General features: G+C 32.7%; 3 protein-coding genes across 4 annotated transcripts; 1 reads left to right on the forward strand and 2 right to left on the reverse strand.

Annotated features, from left to right (window-relative positions):
* Positions 1-505: 505 nt before the first annotated feature.
* Positions 506-14,503, reverse strand: LOC129914249 (D-aminoacyl-tRNA deacylase). Its single transcript, XM_055993412.1, has 4 exons — positions 14,349-14,503; positions 2,375-2,465; positions 2,066-2,301; positions 506-724 (listed from the first exon to the last, which is right to left on the reverse strand). Exons 1-4 carry the CDS (start codon positions 14,389-14,391, stop codon positions 594-596), a joined length of 501 nt encoding a protein of 166 aa, XP_055849387.1. The 5' UTR covers positions 14,392-14,503; the 3' UTR covers positions 506-593.
* A 1,155-nt stretch (positions 14,504-15,658) lies between these two features.
* LOC129914238 (uncharacterized) lies at positions 15,659-19,108 on the forward strand. Of its 2 annotated transcripts, none has more exons than XM_055993396.1 (3): positions 15,659-16,448; positions 18,344-18,745; positions 18,809-19,108. In XM_055993396.1, exons 1-3 carry the CDS (start codon positions 16,062-16,064, stop codon positions 19,016-19,018), a joined length of 999 nt encoding a protein of 332 aa, XP_055849371.1. In that variant the 5' UTR covers positions 15,659-16,061; the 3' UTR covers positions 19,019-19,108. The 2 variants fall into 2 exon arrangements, with proteins under 2 accessions (XP_055849371.1, XP_055849370.1); XM_055993395.1 differs by having other exon boundaries at positions 15,662-16,448; positions 18,326-18,745.
* A 1,776-nt stretch (positions 19,109-20,884) lies between these two features.
* LOC129914250 (D-aminoacyl-tRNA deacylase-like) lies at positions 20,885-21,714 on the reverse strand. The gene is made up of 4 exons (XM_055993413.1): positions 21,535-21,714; positions 21,386-21,476; positions 21,089-21,327; positions 20,885-21,023 (listed from the first exon to the last, which is right to left on the reverse strand). Exons 1-4 carry the CDS (start codon positions 21,575-21,577, stop codon positions 20,920-20,922), a joined length of 477 nt encoding a protein of 158 aa, XP_055849388.1. The 5' UTR covers positions 21,578-21,714; the 3' UTR covers positions 20,885-20,919.
* Positions 21,715-22,755: the final 1,041 nt, after the last annotated feature.

Here is a 22,755-nt window from a genome sequence, read left to right on the forward strand (position 1 = left end):
TGAAGTGCAATTAATTGACAGATAGCGATGAAACTATCGTACGCATTATTATGTTTTTACCAACAATTCAAAGTAAAAAATCCAAGCTTTTAGATGAGACCATGAGATTTGAAGAAACTTTATTTTATCCATTGCATTTTTTGTTTTAAATAAAAATAATTTATTTGATTCCGTTTTTTTGCTCCTAAGTGTATATTAAAATAAAGTGAAGAAAACAAAAAAAAATTGATAACTTAATAATAATAAAAAGAAATAAACAAAACAAAACTTTCATCAGAGGTTCGCATTTGAGGTTTCACAAATACAAAGAAACCCAAACTTCAGAAGAAAAAAAAAGTATCCAACTCTGATCGTTTGGCATACCGGATCGGACAGTCCCGGACAGTTCTAAGAATTCCCAAACGAAAACGCTATTACTCACCACTTGTTAAAGGTGGGAGAGATTTATGACCCCATCGAACAAGAAGAACTGGTTAAAACAATCACCTCAATTAAGAGCAGGACATTGCATAAAATAAACTTTTATTTGCAGTCATAAAGCATTGATCTGTTAGCCTCTTAAGAACATCGACTTTAATACATAGTATATATTTTTATAGTTGGTTGTGATCACTGTCATTTGGAAGTTCGTTTTGTTTGTCATTTAATGTTGGGGATTCTATCTCAATTGTAACGGGTCCATCGTTTTGTATATGAACTTGCATATAAGCTCCAAATCTTCCATCTGAAATTTGAGAAAATTATATTAACCAACACTTAAAGACAAAAACATCGGTGGAAAAAATGATTTGCAGTTTTATTTCCGTGGTACGAAGGATTTATCCCTCCTTTATTATTTTTTTCTGTAAACCAAAACTTGTTTCGAGATTTTGGTCCGCAGATATCTGCCTTCGAATGTAAGAAAAAAATATATATATTTGGATGCAAATAATTCAGTAACCTAAAAGAAACTTTTGGTTTTCAATAATGAATAGAGCTTAAAAAGATCTTTCTTTTGATGTCTCATTCGATTAATTCGGAAGAAATTTTTTAAAATGCAAATTTTTTCGGCAGGGGTTAACCTTGATTTTTTCTCGAAAATCAAAAAAAAAAACAAAATTTATTTTGTAATCTAAATGAATAGACCTGGGGTCGAATTACGGCATACGTTCGTTAACGAATGGTTGCTATGTGTCCCTATCGTTTTCTAATAATTAATAGAGACAGAAATAGTCAAAACGTCAACGTATGATCGTAAATCGAAATATTTTAAAACGCATATTTTTTCGACAAGGGGTTAACCTTGATTTTTTTCTCGAAAATCAAAAAAAAAACTACATATTTTTTTTTTATCTAAATGAATAGACCTGTTCACTGTGAACTCATATCTGTAAACTAAAACTTATTTCGGGACTTTGGTCCGCAGATATCTGCCTCCGAATAAGAAAAAAAATATATTTGGAAGCAAATAATTCAGCAACCAGACCTCAAAGAAACTTTTGGGTTTCAGTAATGAATAGAGCTTCAAAAGACCTTTCTTTTGATGTCTCTGTCGATTAATTCGGAGGAAATTTTTTAAAATGCAAATTTTTTCGACAAGGGGTTAGTTAACCTTGATTTTTTCTCGAAAATAAAAAGAAAACTACATTTATTTTTTAATCTAAATGAATAGACCTGTTCACTGTGAATTCATATCTGTAAACCAAAACTTTTTTCGAGACTTTGGTCTGCAGATATCTGAATCCAAATGTAAGAAAAAAAATATATTTGGATGCAAATAATTCAGCAACCAGATCTCAAAGAAACTTTTGGTTTTCAGTAATGAATAGAGCTTAAAAAGACCTTTCCTTTGATGTCTCATTCGATGAATTTGGAGGAAATTTTTTAAAATGCAAATTTTTTCGGCAAATTTTTTCCAAAAAAAACTACATATAATTTTTGTATTTAAATGAATAGACCTGTTCACTGTAAAATCATTTCTGTAAACCAAAACTTGGTCCGCAGATATTTGCCTCCCAACCAGACCTCAAAGAAACGCAATCTTCTGAGATGCATACAGAGTTTTTTCTATGCAAGTTGTTCTTACCTTTGATTTTGTTTGAATCATACTGTGTTCCCAGTTTTTTCAAAAATGTACTATAAAGCTCGTTGGCACGTTCTCCCTCCATCGACAAATTGAAATCTGGTTTATTTTTTTTCAGCCGACCATACAAAGTAAATTGACTGACGCAAAGAATTTCTAAATTTTCATCTTTGACACTCTTTTTCCAGCGCTTACCCGTTTCGTCATGGAATAGCCGAATTGAAAGTATTTTCCGTGTGCTGAGTATTAAAATAAAATAAATTATTAGGTACAACAAAAACAATTTACTTTTTAAACCATATAATAACATACATATAATCCACATCTTTCTCGGTATCAGTTTTGCAAAATCCAACAAGAACACAGATTCCTTTTCCAATAGCGCTTACAAGTTCTTCATCAACTACAAATTCAATATGATATTTGTTCTAGTACGTACATTTATATACTATATATTTCAGATGGAGGTATTTAAATTTTATATGGGAATTTTTGATCATATAATTGAACTTTAAAGTTTTGTGTTTATTTGGGCTTTAATGATCTTTATTTTTGGATGCAATTAATGAAACACTCATTCATCTTTTTGCTACCCTACATTTAGACGGTTTCTTTCCAGCTTCTTCAGGGTTTTTTTTATTTGATTTTAGTGGTGAAAATGAAAATTAAGTACATTTTTTATTGTTTTTGTATAATTTTGAAATTTTAAATAGTGAATTTAATAAATTAACATAAAAAACTAAACAAAACACTACAACAAAAACTTAGAGCTATTATCACAATTTATTATCACAGACTTTTAATTAATGGCAACACTATATGCGCAGCTGATATTATCGATGTCTTCTTGATGGTTCATTTAAATTTCTTTCAAAAACTCTTTACAATATTTAATTGAAAAATGAAGTAACTACATCCCTAAGTTATTTGGAAACTCCTTTACTTTAAGAAAAAAATCAAATGGCTACCATGTAAATTTTATTTATGAAAACATTCCAGTACATAACAAACCAGTGCAGGTAAGTCAATCACAGATGCAATCCAAAGTACCTATCAGGATCAATATGGAAAACATCGGGATTCCGGAGAATTTGCATATCGTATTGGTTGATTTTGAAAAAGCATTCGATCAACAAGCACAAGATCTGATATGGGTTGCCCTCAGGCAATGAGGAGTTCCAGAAGTCTATGTGCGGGTAATTATGGACATGTTACATGTAAGATGGACACGTTACTAAAGAAAGATGTGCAGCATAATCAACAAAGAATTCGAAATTACAGTAGGTGTACACTAGCGTCTTGAATCCTCTGCTCTTTATTATAGTTCTGTATTACATGATTCAAGGCAAATTGACGGAACCAAAAGTGCATCAGTTATCCTTTGTTGACGATGGAGCTATCATAAGAAAAGAGCCAATATAACTTCAATGCAGAGATACCCAAAGGAGATGGGAAACTTTCGTACGTTTTACCCCCCAAAACCCATTTGTTTATTTCGTGTTGTTGTAATCTCTTTTGTATTCGTGAATAAATGTGAAAAACACACATAGTGTAGCCACGGTGTTTTTACGCACACCTAAGCAAAAATGTATAATTTTTCACGCATACTTAGCCAAAAATGTATATTTTTTCACGCATACTTATCCAAAAATGTCTAAAGCAGCTTGTAGGCAAACCCGTATGACGTCAGAAGTTTCTCATCTCTTTTGGGTATCTCTGCTTCAATGAGTGCTTGACGTATCACGTATGGGTGGATGTACTAGAAAGAAATGGGTACCTACAACCTACCGCATAACCGCGAGAAAAAAAAGTAGAATACCTATTCAGCCCATTTTTTGACCCAGAAAATCCTATTCCTGAAATTTATTTGAATGGAGTAGTGTTTCCCAATTGAGTGAAAAGTTTGAATATCTATGGTCAATGATAAATAGTGAAGCTACTTGTGATGACGATATCAATCATAGCGCAAACGTAGGGTGGTAAAGTGGCGGGAAAATGCTGCTATCTTTTGTAATCGAAAAAAGCAACCTGCAATTGCCATATTCAGAGAAGAGATCCTGAGAACACCGATAAAAAAGAGGCAATATCATACAACGTTTCAATACTAAAAAGAAAAGAAGGCCTATACCAAAGATCATATAACTAGTAAAGATGTCGCACGTAGAACAAAGTCCTGTGCTTGAAATTTTCTACCATCAGATTTTACCCATAGGTCCAAAACATGTATCCAAGAATTAAATTGTTGAGAAACATTTTTAAATTTTTCGATGACTGCGTAGAAAAGAGAGGGTTGATTTTTATAGATGAATTTATTTAATGGGAGGAAGCGAGATAGTAGTTAAATGTTGATACGAATAAGGAAAAGAATAAAAAAATACATTTCTGCGAGAATGTATACCTATGAATTATTTTTTTTTTCCTAAATTATTCAGGAAACTGATAACAAAACATGATTCAAAATAATAATTTAAATAAAAACAATTTTAGATATATATATGACAAGAGTGTATAAGCAAAATTGTGTGAAAATGAATTTTAACCCTCAAATTGTCAATAGGTCCAAATCATAAAGCAGAAATCCTTCGCAACATTAAAAAAAAAGTTCTTATCATGAGTGGGAAAGAGAGAGTTACTTTTAATACATTTCTTAAATGCGAAGGACCGAGATGTAAGTTGAATAGGAGGAACAAATGAAAACAAAAAGGATCGTTTTGCCGTGCGGGTATATATTTTTTTTCACAACTGGATTGCTTCGCACAAGCAGGGCGAAGACGAGATGGCTAGTTTTAAAGATTGATGAAAAATAGAAGAAAAACAACTTTACTTTAGCAAGTGACTGGTGTGCTTGAGGTATACGTGTAAACAGAAGAAGGTTGATAAGTTTTTTTTTGTTTAAAATTTTTTTTCGACGGTAGTTAGATATTTAGTTATTTTTTTAAGTGGAGGGTGGTTTTCTATTTCTATATTTTTGTTTCCTTTTTGATTAATCGCAAGGCACAGGCGCATTGCTTTTAGGTGTAGGTACACATGTAATATGTAGGTAGGTTTTTTTTCCTTTGTGACAGCAATCGTCCTTGAAAAATGTAGTTCATTTTATTTTAGAAATTCAAACAAGTGGTAGGTAGGTAGGTAGGTAGGTAGTGATAAAAATGATCATTCTTGGTGTTTTGTTATTTTCTTTAGTGAGGTAGGTAATGTATCTATTGATATTGAAAAAGATTTATTTGGTGTGGATCAGGACTGTAAAAATTTCTATTAAAAAATGCATTTGCAGAAATGCATAAAAAAAAATGATTGCAACCAAAAATATTTTGCATGTGAAAATGAATTTCAATAGGTCCAAATCACAATAAAGCAGAAATCCTTCGCAACATTAAAAAAAAATCTTATCATGAGTGGGAAGGAGAGGGCTATTTTTAATACATTTCTTAAATGCGAAGGACCGAGATGTAAGTTAATGTTAAATATAGAAGCAAATGAAAACAAAAAAAGATCGTTTTGTGATGCAAGCAGGTACCTATAGATATTTTTTTTTTTTTTACAATTGGATTGCTTCACACAAGTAGGCCGACGAGAGGGCTGTTTTAAAAAAGGGATGTAAAAAAAGACGAAAAAGGAGTTTTGTAAGTGAATGGTGGGTAGGTATATGTATTTTTAAGCAGGTTGATAAGTTTATTTCGAGTAGGTGTATTTTTTCTTATAAAACTTTCGAGGGTAGGTAAATAGAAATTTATTTTAATGTGTGTAAATACGTAGGTGTACGATTTAGGTAATTTGTTTTCCTTTTCTGTTAAAAGGCATAGGTAGATACGAGGATCTATTAGAATTTATGCATTTTTTCACTTTTTAGTGATCATGAAAAAAGAATCGTTTTGCTGTGTGCATACGGATAGCTTTTTTTTTATTTGGATTGCATCACATAGGTAACAGGTGCCAAAATGGCTAGATAAAAAGAGTATACAAAAGGACAAAAATAACTTTTATTGGATTATAAGTGGTAAGTTTTATATGTGTGTTTATTTGTTGGTAGGTAGGTTAGGTACGTACTTACATAGGTTTAAATAATAGGATAAAATAAGGGACGGGGGAAACATTGTTTGCGTTTGAGTGCGATATTTTTGGTGAGATAATTTTTGTACAGACATTAAGTTAACTATACATATGTATTTCTTTGTTGCTTAATCGTTGTTCTATGCTGCATCCTAAACGGATGCAAGGATTTTGTTGATAATTGGTATGGATGATGTTTTCGTTATACCTATGTAGGTATAACGAAAACATCATCCTATGTAGGTATAACGAAAACATCATCCATACCAATTATCAACAAAATTATCTAGCCATTTTGGCACCTGTTACCTATGTGATGCAATCCAAATAAAAAAAAAAGCTATCCATATGCACACAGCAAAACGATTCTTTTTTCATGATCACTAAAAAGTGAAAAAATGCATAAATTCTAATAGATCCTAACAGTGGCGTATCCAGAAAAAAATTTGGAGGGGGCTGGAAAATTTTTCAAACATTTTTTAGAGGGGTACGAAAAATTTGTCTCTCTAATTTATTCATCTTTGATCGAGAGTGAAGCGCAGTGCTGCGGTACTGAAAGTAGTATAGTAGCATTTAACTGCTCTTGACGTAGACAGCTTCGTACTACTGTCTCCTATTTTCAAAGTTCTTGTGTCCCAAACATTTTACACAAACAGCAAGAAGTTGAGTCAAATTTAAAAAAACACTTTATTTTGTTTGAACTTTGTCATGTGCTGTGTTTACAGATTTATTCCTTTCACGGTGTAGTTTTTGAGCTATACTCATCACCATTTTCGATATGTTCCGCAATTCGACCGCAAGTCATTTGAAATCACTTTTCAATTTCACGTGAAATAAAATATCATATTCTTCATTTCGATCGATTTCGAAAACTTCGAAATTGCTTCGAACTGTCAAAACTGAAGGATCATCCATTTTTATTTTGTTTCTGAAGTTAAATTATTACTACTGGATGCAATTTTATCGACAATTTTAATGGAAAAAAAGAAGAATTCAAAAGAAAAAAAAATAAGAAGACACACATAAGTTTTGATAATATTTTGTCCAAAAATTACAGTACGTATTATACTAAAGAAGAGATCTGATGTATTCCGAATTGGACTTAAATTCGAAAAAAAAACTACCATAACCCCCAACTTCAGCTAAGGCTCTTACTCAAACAAACACAAATAGCAGTTTCAGAGTTTGGAGGGGGCTCGAGCATCTGAGCTGCCTCTAAATCTATAAGATTTACGAACAAGTTTCAGTCAAGCATATTCATTACTATGAAATTAGGTATAACATGATCTTGAACGCTTGGGGGGGGCTTGAGCCCCCTGAGCCCCCCCTTCAATACGCCACTGGATCCTAATACCTATGCCTTTTAACAGAAAAGGAAAACAAATTACCTAAATCGTACACCTACGTATTTACACACATTAAAATAAATTTCTATTTACCTACCCTCGAAAGTTTTATAAGAAAAAATACACCTACTCGGAATAAACTTATCAACCTGATTAAAAATACATATACCTACCCACCATTCACTTACAAAACTCCTTTTTCGTCTTTTTTTACATCCCTTTTTTAAAACAGCCCTCTCGTCGGCCTACTTGTGTGAAGCAATCCAATTGTGAAAAAAAAATATCTATATGTACCTGCTTGCATCACAAAACGATCTTTTTTTGTTTTCATTTGCTTCTATTTAACATTAACTTACATCTCGGTCCTTCGCATTTAAGAAATGTATTAAAAATAGCCCTCTCCTTCCCACTCATGATAAGATTTTTTTTTTAATGTTGCGAAGGATTTCTGCTTTATTATGATTTGGACCTATTGAAATTCATTTTCACATGCAAAATATTTTTGGTTGCAATCATTTTTTTTTATGCATTTCTGCAAATGCATTTTTTAATAGAAATTTTTACAGTCCTGATCCACACCAAATAAATCTTTTTCAATATCAATAGATACATTACCTACCTCACTAAAGAAAATAACAAAACACCAAGAATGATCATTTTTATCACTACCTACCTACCTACCTACCTACCACTTGTTTGAATTTCTAAAATAAAATGAACTACATTTTTCAAGGACGATTGCTGTCACAAAGGAAAAAAAACCTACCTACATATTACATGTGTACCTACACCTAAAAGCAATGCGCCTGTGCCTTGCGATTAATCAAAAAGGAAACAAAAATATAGAAATAGAAAACCACCCTCCACTTAAAAAATAACTAAATATCTAACTACCGTCGAAAAAAAATTTAAAACAAAAAAAAACTTATCAACCTTCTTTTGCTTACACGTATACCTCAAGCACACCAGTCACTTGCTAAAGTTGTTTTTCTTCTTTTTTTCATCAATCTTTAAAACTAGCCATCTCGTCTTCGCCCTGCTTGTGCGAAGCAATCCAGTTGTGAAAAAAAATATATACCCGCACGGCAAAACGATCCTTTTTGTTTTCATTTGTTCCTATTCAACTTACATCTCGGTCCTTCGCATTTAAGAAATGTATTAAAAGTAACTCTCTCTTTCCCACTCATGATAAGAACTTTTTTTTAATGTTGCGAAGGATTTCTGCTTTATTATGATTTGGACCTATTGACAATTTGAGGGTTAAAATTCATTTTCACACAATTTGGCTTATACACTCTTGTCATATATATATCTAAAATTGTTCTTATTTAAATTATTATTTTGAATCATGTGTTGTTATCAGTTTCCTGAATAATTTAAGAAAAAAAAAATAATTCATAGGTACATTCTCGCAGACAAATGTATTTTTTTATTCTTTTCCTTATTCGTATCAACATTTAACTACTATCTCGCTTCCTCCCATTAAATAAATTCATCTATAAAAATCAACCCTCTCTTTTCTACGCAGTCATCGAAAAATTTAAAAATGTGTCTCAACAATTTAATTCTTGGATACATGTTTTGGACCTATGGGTAAAACCTGATGGTAGAAAATTTCAAGCACAGGACTTTGTTCTACGTGCGACATCTTTACTAGTTATATGATCTTTGCCTATACCAAAGATCATATAACTAGTAAAGATGTCGCACGTAGAACAAAGTCCTGTGCTTGAAATTTTCTACCATCAGATTTTACCCATAGGTCCAAAACATGTATCCAAGAATTAAATTGTTGAGAAACATTTTTAAATTTTTCGATGACTGCGTAGAAAAGAGAGGGTTGATTTTTATAGATGAATTTATTTAATGGGAGGAAGCGAGATAGTAGTTAAATGTTGATACGAATAAGGAAAAGAATAAAAAAATACATTTCTGCGAGAATGTATACCTATGAATTATTTTTTTTTTCCTAAATTATTCAGGAAACTGATAACAAAACATGATTCAAAATAATAATTTAAATAAAAACAATTTTAGATATATATATGACAAGAGTGTATAAGCAAAATTGTGTGAAAATGAATTTTAACCCTCAAATTGTCAATAGGTCCAAATCATAAAGCAGAAATCCTTCGCAACATTAAAAAAAAAGTTCTTATCATGAGTGGGAAAGAGAGAGTTACTTTTAATACATTTCTTAAATGCGAAGGACCGAGATGTAAGTTGAATAGGAGGAACAAATGAAAACAAAAAGGATCGTTTTGCCGTGCGGGTATATATTTTTTTTCACAACTGGATTGCTTCGCACAAGCAGGGCGAAGACGAGATGGCTAGTTTTAAAGATTGATGAAAAATAGAAGAAAAACAACTTTACTTTAGCAAGTGACTGGTGTGCTTGAGGTATACGTGTAAACAGAAGAAGGTTGATAAGTTTTTTTTTGTTTAAAATTTTTTTTCGACGGTAGTTAGATATTTAGTTATTTTTTTAAGTGGAGGGTGGTTTTCTATTTCTATATTTTTGTTTCCTTTTTGATTAATCGCAAGGCACAGGCGCATTGCTTTTAGGTGTAGGTACACATGTAATATGTAGGTAGGTTTTTTTTCCTTTGTGACAGCAATCGTCCTTGAAAAATGTAGTTCATTTTATTTTAGAAATTCAAACAAGTGGTAGGTAGGTAGGTAGGTAGGTAGTGATAAAAATGATCATTCTTGGTGTTTTGTTATTTTCTTTAGTGAGGTAGGTAATGTATCTATTGATATTGAAAAAGATTTATTTGGTGTGGATCAGGACTGTAAAAATTTCTATTAAAAAATGCATTTGCAGAAATGCATAAAAAAAAATGATTGCAACCAAAAATATTTTGCATGTGAAAATGAATTTCAATAGGTCCAAATCACAATAAAGCAGAAATCCTTCGCAACATTAAAAAAAAATCTTATCATGAGTGGGAAGGAGAGGGCTATTTTTAATACATTTCTTAAATGCGAAGGACCGAGATGTAAGTTAATGTTAAATATAGAAGCAAATGAAAACAAAAAAAGATCGTTTTGTGATGCAAGCAGGTACCTATAGATATTTTTTTTTTTTTTACAATTGGATTGCTTCACACAAGTAGGCCGACGAGAGGGCTGTTTTAAAAAAGGGATGTAAAAAAAGACGAAAAAGGAGTTTTGTAAGTGAATGGTGGGTAGGTATATGTATTTTTAAGCAGGTTGATAAGTTTATTTCGAGTAGGTGTATTTTTTCTTATAAAACTTTCGAGGGTAGGTAAATAGAAATTTATTTTAATGTGTGTAAATACGTAGGTGTACGATTTAGGTAATTTGTTTTCCTTTTCTGTTAAAAGGCATAGGTAGATACGAGGATCTATTAGAATTTATGCATTTTTTCACTTTTTAGTGATCATGAAAAAAGAATCGTTTTGCTGTGTGCATACGGATAGCTTTTTTTTTATTTGGATTGCATCACATAGGTAACAGGTGCCAAAATGGCTAGATAAAAAGAGTATACAAAAGGACAAAAATAACTTTTATTGGATTATAAGTGGTAAGTTTTATATGTGTGTTTATTTGTTGGTAGGTAGGTTAGGTACGTACTTACATAGGTTTAAATAATAGGATAAAATAAGGGACGGGGGAAACATTGTTTGCGTTTGAGTGCGATATTTTTGGTGAGATAATTTTTGTACAGACATTAAGTTAACTATACATATGTATTTCTTTGTTGCTTAATCGTTGTTCTATGCTGCATCCTAAACGGATGCAAGGATTTTGTTGATAATTGGTATGGATGATGTTTTCGTTATACCTATGTAGGTATAACGAAAACATCATCCTATGTAGGTATAACGAAAACATCATCCATACCAATTATCAACAAAATTATCTAGCCATTTTGGCACCTGTTACCTATGTGATGCAATCCAAATAAAAAAAAAAGCTATCCATATGCACACAGCAAAACGATTCTTTTTTCATGATCACTAAAAAGTGAAAAAATGCATAAATTCTAATAGATCCTAACAGTGGCGTATCCAGAAAAAAATTTGGAGGGGGCTGGAAAATTTTTCAAACATTTTTTAGAGGGGTACGAAAAATTTGTCTCTCTAATTTATTCATCTTTGATCGAGAGTGAAGCGCAGTGCTGCGGTACTGAAAGTAGTATAGTAGCATTTAACTGCTCTTGACGTAGACAGCTTCGTACTACTGTCTCCTATTTTCAAAGTTCTTGTGTCCCAAACATTTTACACAAACAGCAAGAAGTTGAGTCAAATTTAAAAAAACACTTTATTTTGTTTGAACTTTGTCATGTGCTGTGTTTACAGATTTATTCCTTTCACGGTGTAGTTTTTGAGCTATACTCATCACCATTTTCGATATGTTCCGCAATTCGACCGCAAGTCATTTGAAATCACTTTTCAATTTCACGTGAAATAAAATATCATATTCTTCATTTCGATCGATTTCGAAAACTTCGAAATTGCTTCGAACTGTCAAAACTGAAGGATCATCCATTTTTATTTTGTTTCTGAAGTTAAATTATTACTACTGGATGCAATTTTATCGACAATTTTAATGGAAAAAAAGAAGAATTCAAAAGAAAAAAAAATAAGAAGACACACATAAGTTTTGATAATATTTTGTCCAAAAATTACAGTACGTATTATACTAAAGAAGAGATCTGATGTATTCCGAATTGGACTTAAATTCGAAAAAAAAACTACCATAACCCCCAACTTCAGCTAAGGCTCTTACTCAAACAAACACAAATAGCAGTTTCAGAGTTTGGAGGGGGCTCGAGCATCTGAGCTGCCTCTAAATCTATAAGATTTACGAACAAGTTTCAGTCAAGCATATTCATTACTATGAAATTAGGTATAACATGATCTTGAACGCTTGGGGGGGGCTTGAGCCCCCTGAGCCCCCCCTTCAATACGCCACTGGATCCTAATACCTATGCCTTTTAACAGAAAAGGAAAACAAATTACCTAAATCGTACACCTACGTATTTACACACATTAAAATAAATTTCTATTTACCTACCCTCGAAAGTTTTATAAGAAAAAATACACCTACTCGGAATAAACTTATCAACCTGATTAAAAATACATATACCTACCCACCATTCACTTACAAAACTCCTTTTTCGTCTTTTTTTACATCCCTTTTTTAAAACAGCCCTCTCGTCGGCCTACTTGTGTGAAGCAATCCAATTGTGAAAAAAAAATATCTATATGTACCTGCTTGCATCACAAAACGATCTTTTTTTGTTTTCATTTGCTTCTATTTAACATTAACTTACATCTCGGTCCTTCGCATTTAAGAAATGTATTAAAAATAGCCCTCTCCTTCCCACTCATGATAAGATTTTTTTTTTAATGTTGCGAAGGATTTCTGCTTTATTATGATTTGGACCTATTGAAATTCATTTTCACATGCAAAATATTTTTGGTTGCAATCATTTTTTTTTATGCATTTCTGCAAATGCATTTTTTAATAGAAATTTTTACAGTCCTGATCCACACCAAATAAATCTTTTTCAATATCAATAGATACATTACCTACCTCACTAAAGAAAATAACAAAACACCAAGAATGATCATTTTTATCACTACCTACCTACCTACCTACCTACCACTTGTTTGAATTTCTAAAATAAAATGAACTACATTTTTCAAGGACGATTGCTGTCACAAAGGAAAAAAAACCTACCTACATATTACATGTGTACCTACACCTAAAAGCAATGCGCCTGTGCCTTGCGATTAATCAAAAAGGAAACAAAAATATAGAAATAGAAAACCACCCTCCACTTAAAAAATAACTAAATATCTAACTACCGTCGAAAAAAAATTTAAAACAAAAAAAAACTTATCAACCTTCTTTTGCTTACACGTATACCTCAAGCACACCAGTCACTTGCTAAAGTTGTTTTTCTTCTTTTTTTCATCAATCTTTAAAACTAGCCATCTCGTCTTCGCCCTGCTTGTGCGAAGCAATCCAGTTGTGAAAAAAAATATATACCCGCACGGCAAAACGATCCTTTTTGTTTTCATTTGTTCCTATTCAACTTACATCTCGGTCCTTCGCATTTAAGAAATGTATTAAAAGTAACTCTCTCTTTCCCACTCATGATAAGAACTTTTTTTTAATGTTGCGAAGGATTTCTGCTTTATTATGATTTGGACCTATTGACAATTTGAGGGTTAAAATTCATTTTCACACAATTTGGCTTATACACTCTTGTCATATATATATCTAAAATTGTTCTTATTTAAATTATTATTTTGAATCATGTGTTGTTATCAGTTTCCTGAATAATTTAAGAAAAAAAAAATAATTCATAGGTACATTCTCGCAGACAAATGTATTTTTTTATTCTTTTCCTTATTCGTATCAACATTTAACTACTATCTCGCTTCCTCCCATTAAATAAATTCATCTATAAAAATCAACCCTCTCTTTTCTACGCAGTCATCGAAAAATTTAAAAATGTGTCTCAACAATTTAATTCTTGGATACATGTTTTGGACCTATGGGTAAAACCTGATGGTAGAAAATTTCAAGCACAGGACTTTGTTCTACGTGCGACATCTTTACTAGTTATATGATCTTTGCCTATACACTCTCGGTACATGCAAAAGCAAAACAGTCGTTTGACCTTAGAAATGGAACAAGATCAAAACAAAACCGAAAGGCTTGCCGTCGATTTCTGATGTCAACAGGCGGATCATTAATGTTAAACAGGTACGTGGGATCCCCTCGGCATCGAGATCATAACAGCGCCGAATAAAAAAAGATGTATGTATTGCAATGCTGACCTCAATAATTATGGCGATAAATGAATGAAAGACTTACAATATTTCTGAGAAGATAAACTCAATTGTTACCTGTTACTTTAGCAGCAGTCACTCTTTGAATAAGTGCCTTCATAGTGTGTTCTTAAATCTTAATTCAAGAACTGTTTTATGAAAAAATAAAGATTTATTAGGGTATGCAAAACTTTATTTATTTATGGCAAAAATTAAAATGTAAACAAATAACACATGTTTGAGCCAAAGATATTGCATTCTAAAGATAAGAAGGTAAGGTTTTAAATTTGATGCGTTTTTCCAGTGAATTTTTCATCATTTACATTTCCAATGGAAAGTTTCCACTTGATAGTGGATTCAAAAAAAAAAGTTCATAAAAAAATTAAAACTGCTACGAATGGAATGAACTGATTATATAACACTGCTTATCCACTAGTGTTTTATAAAGATCAGTGGATGGAATGCATAAACTAATCGATTTGTATTTTTAATCAAATTAATTCTTCTCTGAATCTAGTAAGGCTAAAATGTAATCAAGAATAGCCCTGTTCCTTTGGGAGGCGTCAAAGTACTACTATTCTACTATTACTTCACTAGCGATTTTCAATGCAACGCACTTTCAACGAATTCAATACAAATCGTATCTACTCGGGAAGAAGAGCATGAGTAGATGATAGAACTGGATTAACCGAAACATCTACTACTGTGCCTGGCTACACAGTGATTTTTCAATCGATTGAAAAATCACATGCGGTGGCTACACACTGTTGTGCCCAATCACGTTCCACGTTTACATTTTCTAGGAAAAAATGTCAAAAAGAGGAAAAATTTAGCAATGGAACTGTACTGCCCTCACAAAATTCAGTTCCCTTCGTGAGCATCTTCCCCCTTCACTCTTCATCCCTCTTGCCTACAAACTCACTGCTTAGGCGATTGAAAAATCACCGTGTAGCCAGGCACATTAGTACCACCTCCAATGGAACAGGGCTAATCAGCCATGTAGTCCAGTTGTGTATTTCTTATCTGTCACAAGGAAAAAAACCACTGATTTGTATTTATTCTTTTCATCTCGATCCATCTTTACAACAAAGTCAAAGACTTGTTGAAACTCGCCTCAACACTTCATGTAAACGTAATGAGCTTGTTAATTCTTTTATAAACTGCTATATTACTGTTATACAAAAAATAGGCACAGCAACTGTTATAAGTTTCTGCAAATGCGGTCAAGTTTTATAAAGAAAAAGAGTAGCAGCATCAAGATGACAGTATGCCCTCTCACCTTCTTCTCGTTTTATGTATAAATGCAACAACAAAAAGTTCTTCAATTTGTTTAAAAAAAACACGCATAAGTGCCTGGCTACACTGTGATTTTTCAATTGCCTAAGCATTGAGTTTATAGGCAAGAGGGATGAGTGAAGGGGGAAGATGCTCACGAAGGGAACTGAATTTTCTGCGGGCAATACAGTTCCATTGCTAAATTTTTCCTCTTTTTGACATTTGTTCCTAGAAAATGTAAAAGTGGAACGTGATTGGGCACAACAGTGTGTAACCACCGCAAGTGATTTTTCAATCGATTGAAAAACCACTTTGTAGCCAGGCACTAAAAGAACGCACTTCCAAAAGAGACTTTTATCTTTAAATCCAGTATCTTTGGCACTGATAAAACAAATTGACAGACTTCAATTTCAGAATTTGTTAATCTTTGTTTTCATTTTGTGTTAAATTATTATTCGATGAGCTTGTGGTTATAATTGTAAAGAGATAATCAACAACAAATAAAATTAATAAAAAATGTCTGTAAGAGATCATAAATTTTGGAAAGAATTTTTCGATGTATATCGACGATATCCAGAATTATGGAAAGTTAAAAGTGATGCATATAAAAATAGAATGCTCAAACGTAGGGCATATGGAATTCTATTAGAAAAATACAGAGAATATGAGCCTGATGCAACAGAAGATGTGCTTAAAAAGAAAATAAATAACATTCGTGGTTGCTATCGTCGTGAATTAAACAAAGTCAATAGAAGCTACGAATCTGGTTGCGCCACTGAAGACATTTACAAACCAACTTTGTGGTATTTTAATGATCTGAATTTTCTAAGAGATCAAGAAGAAAACCAAATTGACAGTGAAATTACATCTCTCGAAATTGAGGCAAATTTTGTCGATTCAGAAGTAAGTCTAATACAATGTACATTAGGGTGTTACAAAAAAAAAAATTGTTTGATTTTCTCGGAACCAGGCTTAAAAGTTTCCTTTAGACCCAAAAACTATTGTTTGTTTATGGCCGTTTAGTTTCTGCGTTATCAAATTCACAGCCATTGTCACTGAGTAATTCTTTTATGGAATGGCCCAACATCTTCGCATATAGACAGGGGCGTACGTCGAGGGGCCCCTGAGCAAGACTAAATTTTTGGGGCCACTTTGATATAGAAAATAAGAATAAATATATCGGAACTTGGAAAAGCTATCTTTGAAAAAAAAAACAGGTACTTTTTCTTTTTGAACGAATCACTGTCGCTTTCTTCCTTGTTCCAAATGGTAACCTTCGTGCTTTACCATAAATGTATGGTTCACATATATTTTGATCTTACTTGACTCTGACCCCTAATTCTTTTTCAATTTCGTTCATGGTGAAGTTGCAGTATATTTTCATCTTCAACGGCTATATTGAACTGCATTGTAGACATTTGAAACGATTGCTATAATTGGATGCTTTGTATAGTGTTGCATTCAATTGTCGACTTCCGCACAGCACTGTTTCGCCATCTATATCAAGCCAACAGTTTGTAGCTGACGACTTGAAAATACTGTTTTGATTTCGTTCCTGAGCAGCCAAAACCGAAAACAAATTGCGTGATATTGGGTCATATGCATAAAAAATAGTAAATGCTTTTACTTGAAAAATTGTAAAGTATGAACGTTTTTTATCCACATTTTGTGGATAACCTAGTTAATACTTATTAATTTCATCTAGTTTTTACTATTTTTTATATATATGACCCGTTGTCAGAACATACACATTATTGTTGTGTGTTGTACTTCCAACAGCGCTTAATATTTCTTTGCAAACAGCTTGAATTCTACAAGGACTTTCAAACTCTTCAAAATCGATGAACCAGTCAGGACAGTTAGTGACATGTCTTGTGGCAACATTATCAATCCACTGAACTCAACTCTGTAGCATATCGTCCCGTTTCTGCCTGAACCGCGTATCTACACAGCAAATTTTGTTCAGTTCTTAAAATAAATATACATTTTTCTCAAAATTAAAAATAAGAATTGAACAAAGGCAAATTAATTTATGTTTAAGACATATTGATTAAGTTATTTCTACACTTAAACCTTTGTTTCTATTCTATCTGTAAGTTTTAATTGCTCTGTTCTCTGTAATTGCTGATTTCATCCGGCTTCTTCATCAATCGCGTCTAGAGCGCCTTCATGATAGTCTAGCAAATCCTTAATTTTCCTCTTGCAAATAGGCCAATCAGACTCACCACTCAAAAGCTTCATATGCTTCGCTAAATCCATTCTTAGAAATCAGAAACAACCAATTCGAAAATCTCAAATAAAAATTCAATCAAAATCAAAAATTAAGTTTTATTAATATTCGCGACTAGGCCCATACTAATGCAAATACAAAATAAATACAAATACAATATATTTATTGAGAAACGAATTGAACAATAAAAACGAATTTAATAGAATGACAATAATTTTTGAACTATCAAAAACAAAGTTGATATTTTTTTACTACTGATTAACAATACTCCAAAATTTATAAATCTATGTGTACGTGGATTGATTTTTGGGTATATTCTAAGAAAAAAAATTGTTCTAAAGTAACGCTTTAACTTCGAAATTGATGATTAAAAAAAAACCCTGAAGATATAATATTCTTTAAATCCGTTTTTTTTCAAAACGAATTTTTTTGGGTTAGGCCGTTTTGGCTCCGTTTTTTTAGCCTGGTTCTGTGAAAATCAAACAATTTTTTTTTGAAACACCCTAATGTACACAATCAATTTAAGTACAGTTATAAATTGTTTAATAAGTGTACAAATATATTACAGGCATTAGACAATTCCGAGGACCTAGAAGATCCTGTTGCTATAGGAGGGGATATAAAACATTTAAATAAGTCTTACCCCAGAACTAGGTTTGCAACGTCTACAATTGAAAAACCAAAACCAGCATCAAAAAGTCTTGCGACTGAAAAAGCCATAGCAGATTTAAAAGTTATTTGTAAAGCACTGACTCAACCTCCAGACGAAGAACAAAATGAGTTTGAATGCTTTGGAATGTCTATAGCTTCTCAATTGAAAAAACTTCCAGAAAAAAAAGCTCAGGAATCAATGGATTTTATCCAATCGTATTTAGTAAGACAACGACTTAATAGTGTTGAAAATCCATGCTTTGAACTAACAAGAAATTCAAAAAGAATGAGGTCTGAGATTTCAGACTCCATTTCACAGGTAAATTAAACCCATCTAAATAAAACTGTTCCTTTATATACAATATTTTAACTGTATTTCCAGGTTGATAGCCAAGATAAAAGATTAAATGATGAAATCTATAAAATGAGCAAACGATTGAAAGAAAAAGAAATGGAATTTATAGAACGGGAGCATAACGAAAGATTACACATTTTAAATATGGAAAAGAGAAACTTGGAAAACAGGTTAAAGTATGATGAGGCCGAGCACATACTTAAAGTTCAACAGTTGTCAACATTAATAAAAGAATAACTATAAGCTAGATTTAAGATTTTTTTTAGTTATTCTTATGTTTTTATTATTACCTTTAATAAAGGTATTAAAGAGTAAATTTGTTTAAATTGATCTAAAGTTATGATTTTTCAAACAATTTAATATGTGGTCGAAAAAAAAAACTTTCCAGACAATGAATGATTTGTAGTCTCTCAATATTTCAGCAATTTTATTTGGGGAACAGCTGTATGTATATTATGAAGATGTATGTATCCAAATATTCACATTATGCCAGAAACATCAAATCGATACCCACCATCTTGTCTTCGATTTTAAGGCCGCGTATGACAGGATCTATAGAGACGAGCTAGTCTAGTTTTGGCATCCTTGCCAAGCTTGTCCGCCTGTGCAGGCTGACGATGGACATTCCACGCTGCTCCGTCAAGTTCGGTAAAGATCTAACCAATGCCTTTGATGAAGAAAAAGGTTTTAGACAAGCAAGGCGCTGCAGCGCGCTGTCATGCGACTTCTTAAATATCATTCTTGAAAGAATTATACACACCTCTAACGCCAACGATATTGACATAATCGGAAGAACACAGCGTGATGTCAATGTTTTGTAAGTATCGAAGCGGAAAGGGCAGAACCGGGTTGAGAGGTCAATGAGTGCAAAACCAAGTATATGCCGACTCGGCAAAAAAAGACACAACACCGACGTATCGACAGACATGACAACAAGGTAGTAAAGGACTTCGTCTACCTAGGCTCCGCTATAAACACAGACAGCAACATAACGCTGAAATCCAACTACTTTGGCGAATGAAAACATCTTGGATTGTTTCAAGAGAAAAGTTCTTCGAGCGATTTTGGGTCCCGTATGCACTGATGGTGATTTAAGAGAAAGACACTAACCTAGCCAAGAGTGTAAAAGTACAGCGCATGAGATGGCGTAGTCATATGGAGTGCATGTACAACAATGCTCCGTCCCGGAAAGTTTTCGACTCCAACTCAAAGTGGCGGGGCAGTGGAAGGGGCATCAAACAACTTGGCGAGCCAAACTGGAAGCAACGAGCTAGGGGTAGAGCTGAGTGGAGATGCTGGTTGGTTGAGGCCCAAATCCACAGCGGATTGTAACTCCATTACGACCACGTTAAGGTATCTTTCAGAAAAATATATACTTAAAACAAAATGCACTACCGGGTCGCACGAACTTGCTCTTGTGTTTCGAAGTTGTAGTAGTTAGTAGGGCCCTATCGCAAATCTCCAGGGGAATTTGTTCCCCTCGAAATTTTTGAGCCTCGGAATTTTTTTCAGGGAACAAAAAATCCTACGAAATGACAGCTAAATTTCACTGGAAAATTTATTGCCGATGCCAATAAAGCCCGAGGGAAACATTTTATGATCATTTTCGTAAACATGGGAAACACTCCCAGGGAAATTTTTATTCACGATGACCTGCATTATGTTAGTTAGCCATTTAAAATTTAGCCTTGTCGATTCAAACAAAAACAGCTGAGTTGGTTATGAAAACCAAAACAATGTCTGCTTGGTAGGATTGGAAGACACCATCTCCTAATAATTTTCAATCCTTCTTAAATAATATGTAGTGTTTTATTATTTTTTTTTTTTTCAAATTATCTACTGGCTGTTATTACTCTGTTATCGGAAAAACCAAGTCAGGGTACACCTTGGGAGGTCAGACTTTACATCGATAACAATAATCCACAGCAAGGGTGATAGGACCCTTCCCTGAGGACAACCTCTTGTTGTTATGATAGTCACATAAGACCTGCCTTTACCTCAGTTGTTCTTTTGCTTCTCATTTCATCGATCCATCTCACTACAGTGATTGATACTTTTTTCCTTACAAAACGAAGAAAGCATTTAAAAACTAAGCAAACAATATAATTTTATACGCTTATAAGTATGTTTATTTCATTTTATTTTTCTTTATTACTTTCATCCAAAACTGGAGATTCTAGTGTAATTGTAACTGGCCCATCATTTTGAATATGAACTATTCTTACAACACCATATCGTCCATCTAAAGATTGAAAAAATTATGTTTGTATTCTCCAAATGAAAAAATCTACTTGTTTTAAAACATACCTTTGATTTTTTCCTCGCAATAGTTTTGACCCAATTTTTTCAAAAAACTATAATAGAACTCTTTCGCTTCGTCACCTTGCATTGCTTGATGAAACTCCAACGAGTTGCCTTTTAATTTATTGTAGAGCGAGAATTGACTAACGCACAATATTTCATAGTTGGAGTCTTTGACATTTTTTTGCCATCGTTTCCCGGTTATTTTGTCTTCAAATAGTTTCAAAGCTAATAGCTTTTTTACCCTAAGTTCTTTAATTTTATATTTATATTGTAAATTAAAAATGGTAAATTGATATTTACATGTAATCGACATCCTTTTCGGTGTCTTTTTTGGAAAATCCCACAAAAACACAGAGCCCAGTTTCTATGCTACATATTTCTTCGCCCTCAACTGTAACCAAGAATAAAGTTTAATTTTATTTAAAAATACAGATGAATATTCAGTTTACCAGTTATTTTTGAGGATGTAACTTTTTGTACGACGGCTTTCATTTTTTAACTTATAAATTCTCTTTTTAATACAGAAGTGTTTAAATTTAATAAATAAATCACCAGAAGGGTTTGAGTGGTAGAAGTAGATTACAAGAGAAACAGATGTTCGTTTTGTTGTTTGTTCACATGAGGGTTTTGTTATCATCAGGCAAGCTGTCGGATAGCTGGGAACTGGGATGTATATCTGAACGCAGCATTTGATATCGCGGCACCTAGTGGGCAATGGAAGAAATACATGTATTGGCTATTGGTAACTGCACGACCGACCATTTACTATTTTTTTTTGCCGTGTTTTTACATTTTAAAGGAATTATTGTTATTTTATAGTTTTAATGTATTTTTACATCCTAGATCCTACTTATAAAATTTTAAACGATAGACAATATAACAACTGTTATCGTACTATGCATTACGCATTTTAACGATAACGATAATAAATTCAGCCCCCATTTTTTTTAAAACGATTTATCGTTGAAACTAATTCGTTATCGTTCAAATGCGAATAGGTATTACGATTATCGTATTGTTTCAACGATACTCGTCAACCTTTAGACGCCATTTGCCTATCGTTTGACTTTCGTTTTCGTTAAGCTTTCATAATGTTGCATCTGCAGTTAGAATGCATGTGAACCTCAAAAATTTATTTTTTTCGGTTTAGTTTGCCCCTACGACATTCTCGTTTTACATAATCGCCCTTTGTCGTGACTATCGTTTGCTTCCGTATCGTTAACTTGTCGCTCGTTTCGTATTACGTAATAGACCCCTTGTCTTTCTAGAAGAGTCAAAAATGTGAGTAGAAAATCATGTGGAGACAGAATATGAAAATAGATTCTACATTCCGTAATTATCAAAACGATAATAGCAAAAACGATAACACTAGTTTACCAAATTATACTTCTTATATTTTTGTTGCGGAGACTAAAATATAGGTATTTGCCCAAGGGTTTTTGAACTTGAATCTGAAGTCAGTCGAAATATTACCGTTAGAAAATTCACATTAATACAAAACCGACGCACTTTGTACGAAATGCGAAGGTAAAAATTCTTATATAACACAAATTGGCGTTCCTAGAGCAATAATTCGTTTTCTTGTTGTTAAAATGTCCATTTCCATTTGAAATAGGGATTTTTTGATCTTTCATGGTAAATGGATATTGATATTGACATTGGATTTATTT

Source organism: Episyrphus balteatus, chromosome 3, assembly GCF_945859705.1.
Source record: "Episyrphus balteatus chromosome 3, idEpiBalt1.1, whole genome shotgun sequence".
NCBI lineage: Eukaryota > Metazoa > Arthropoda > Insecta > Diptera > Syrphidae > Episyrphus > Episyrphus balteatus.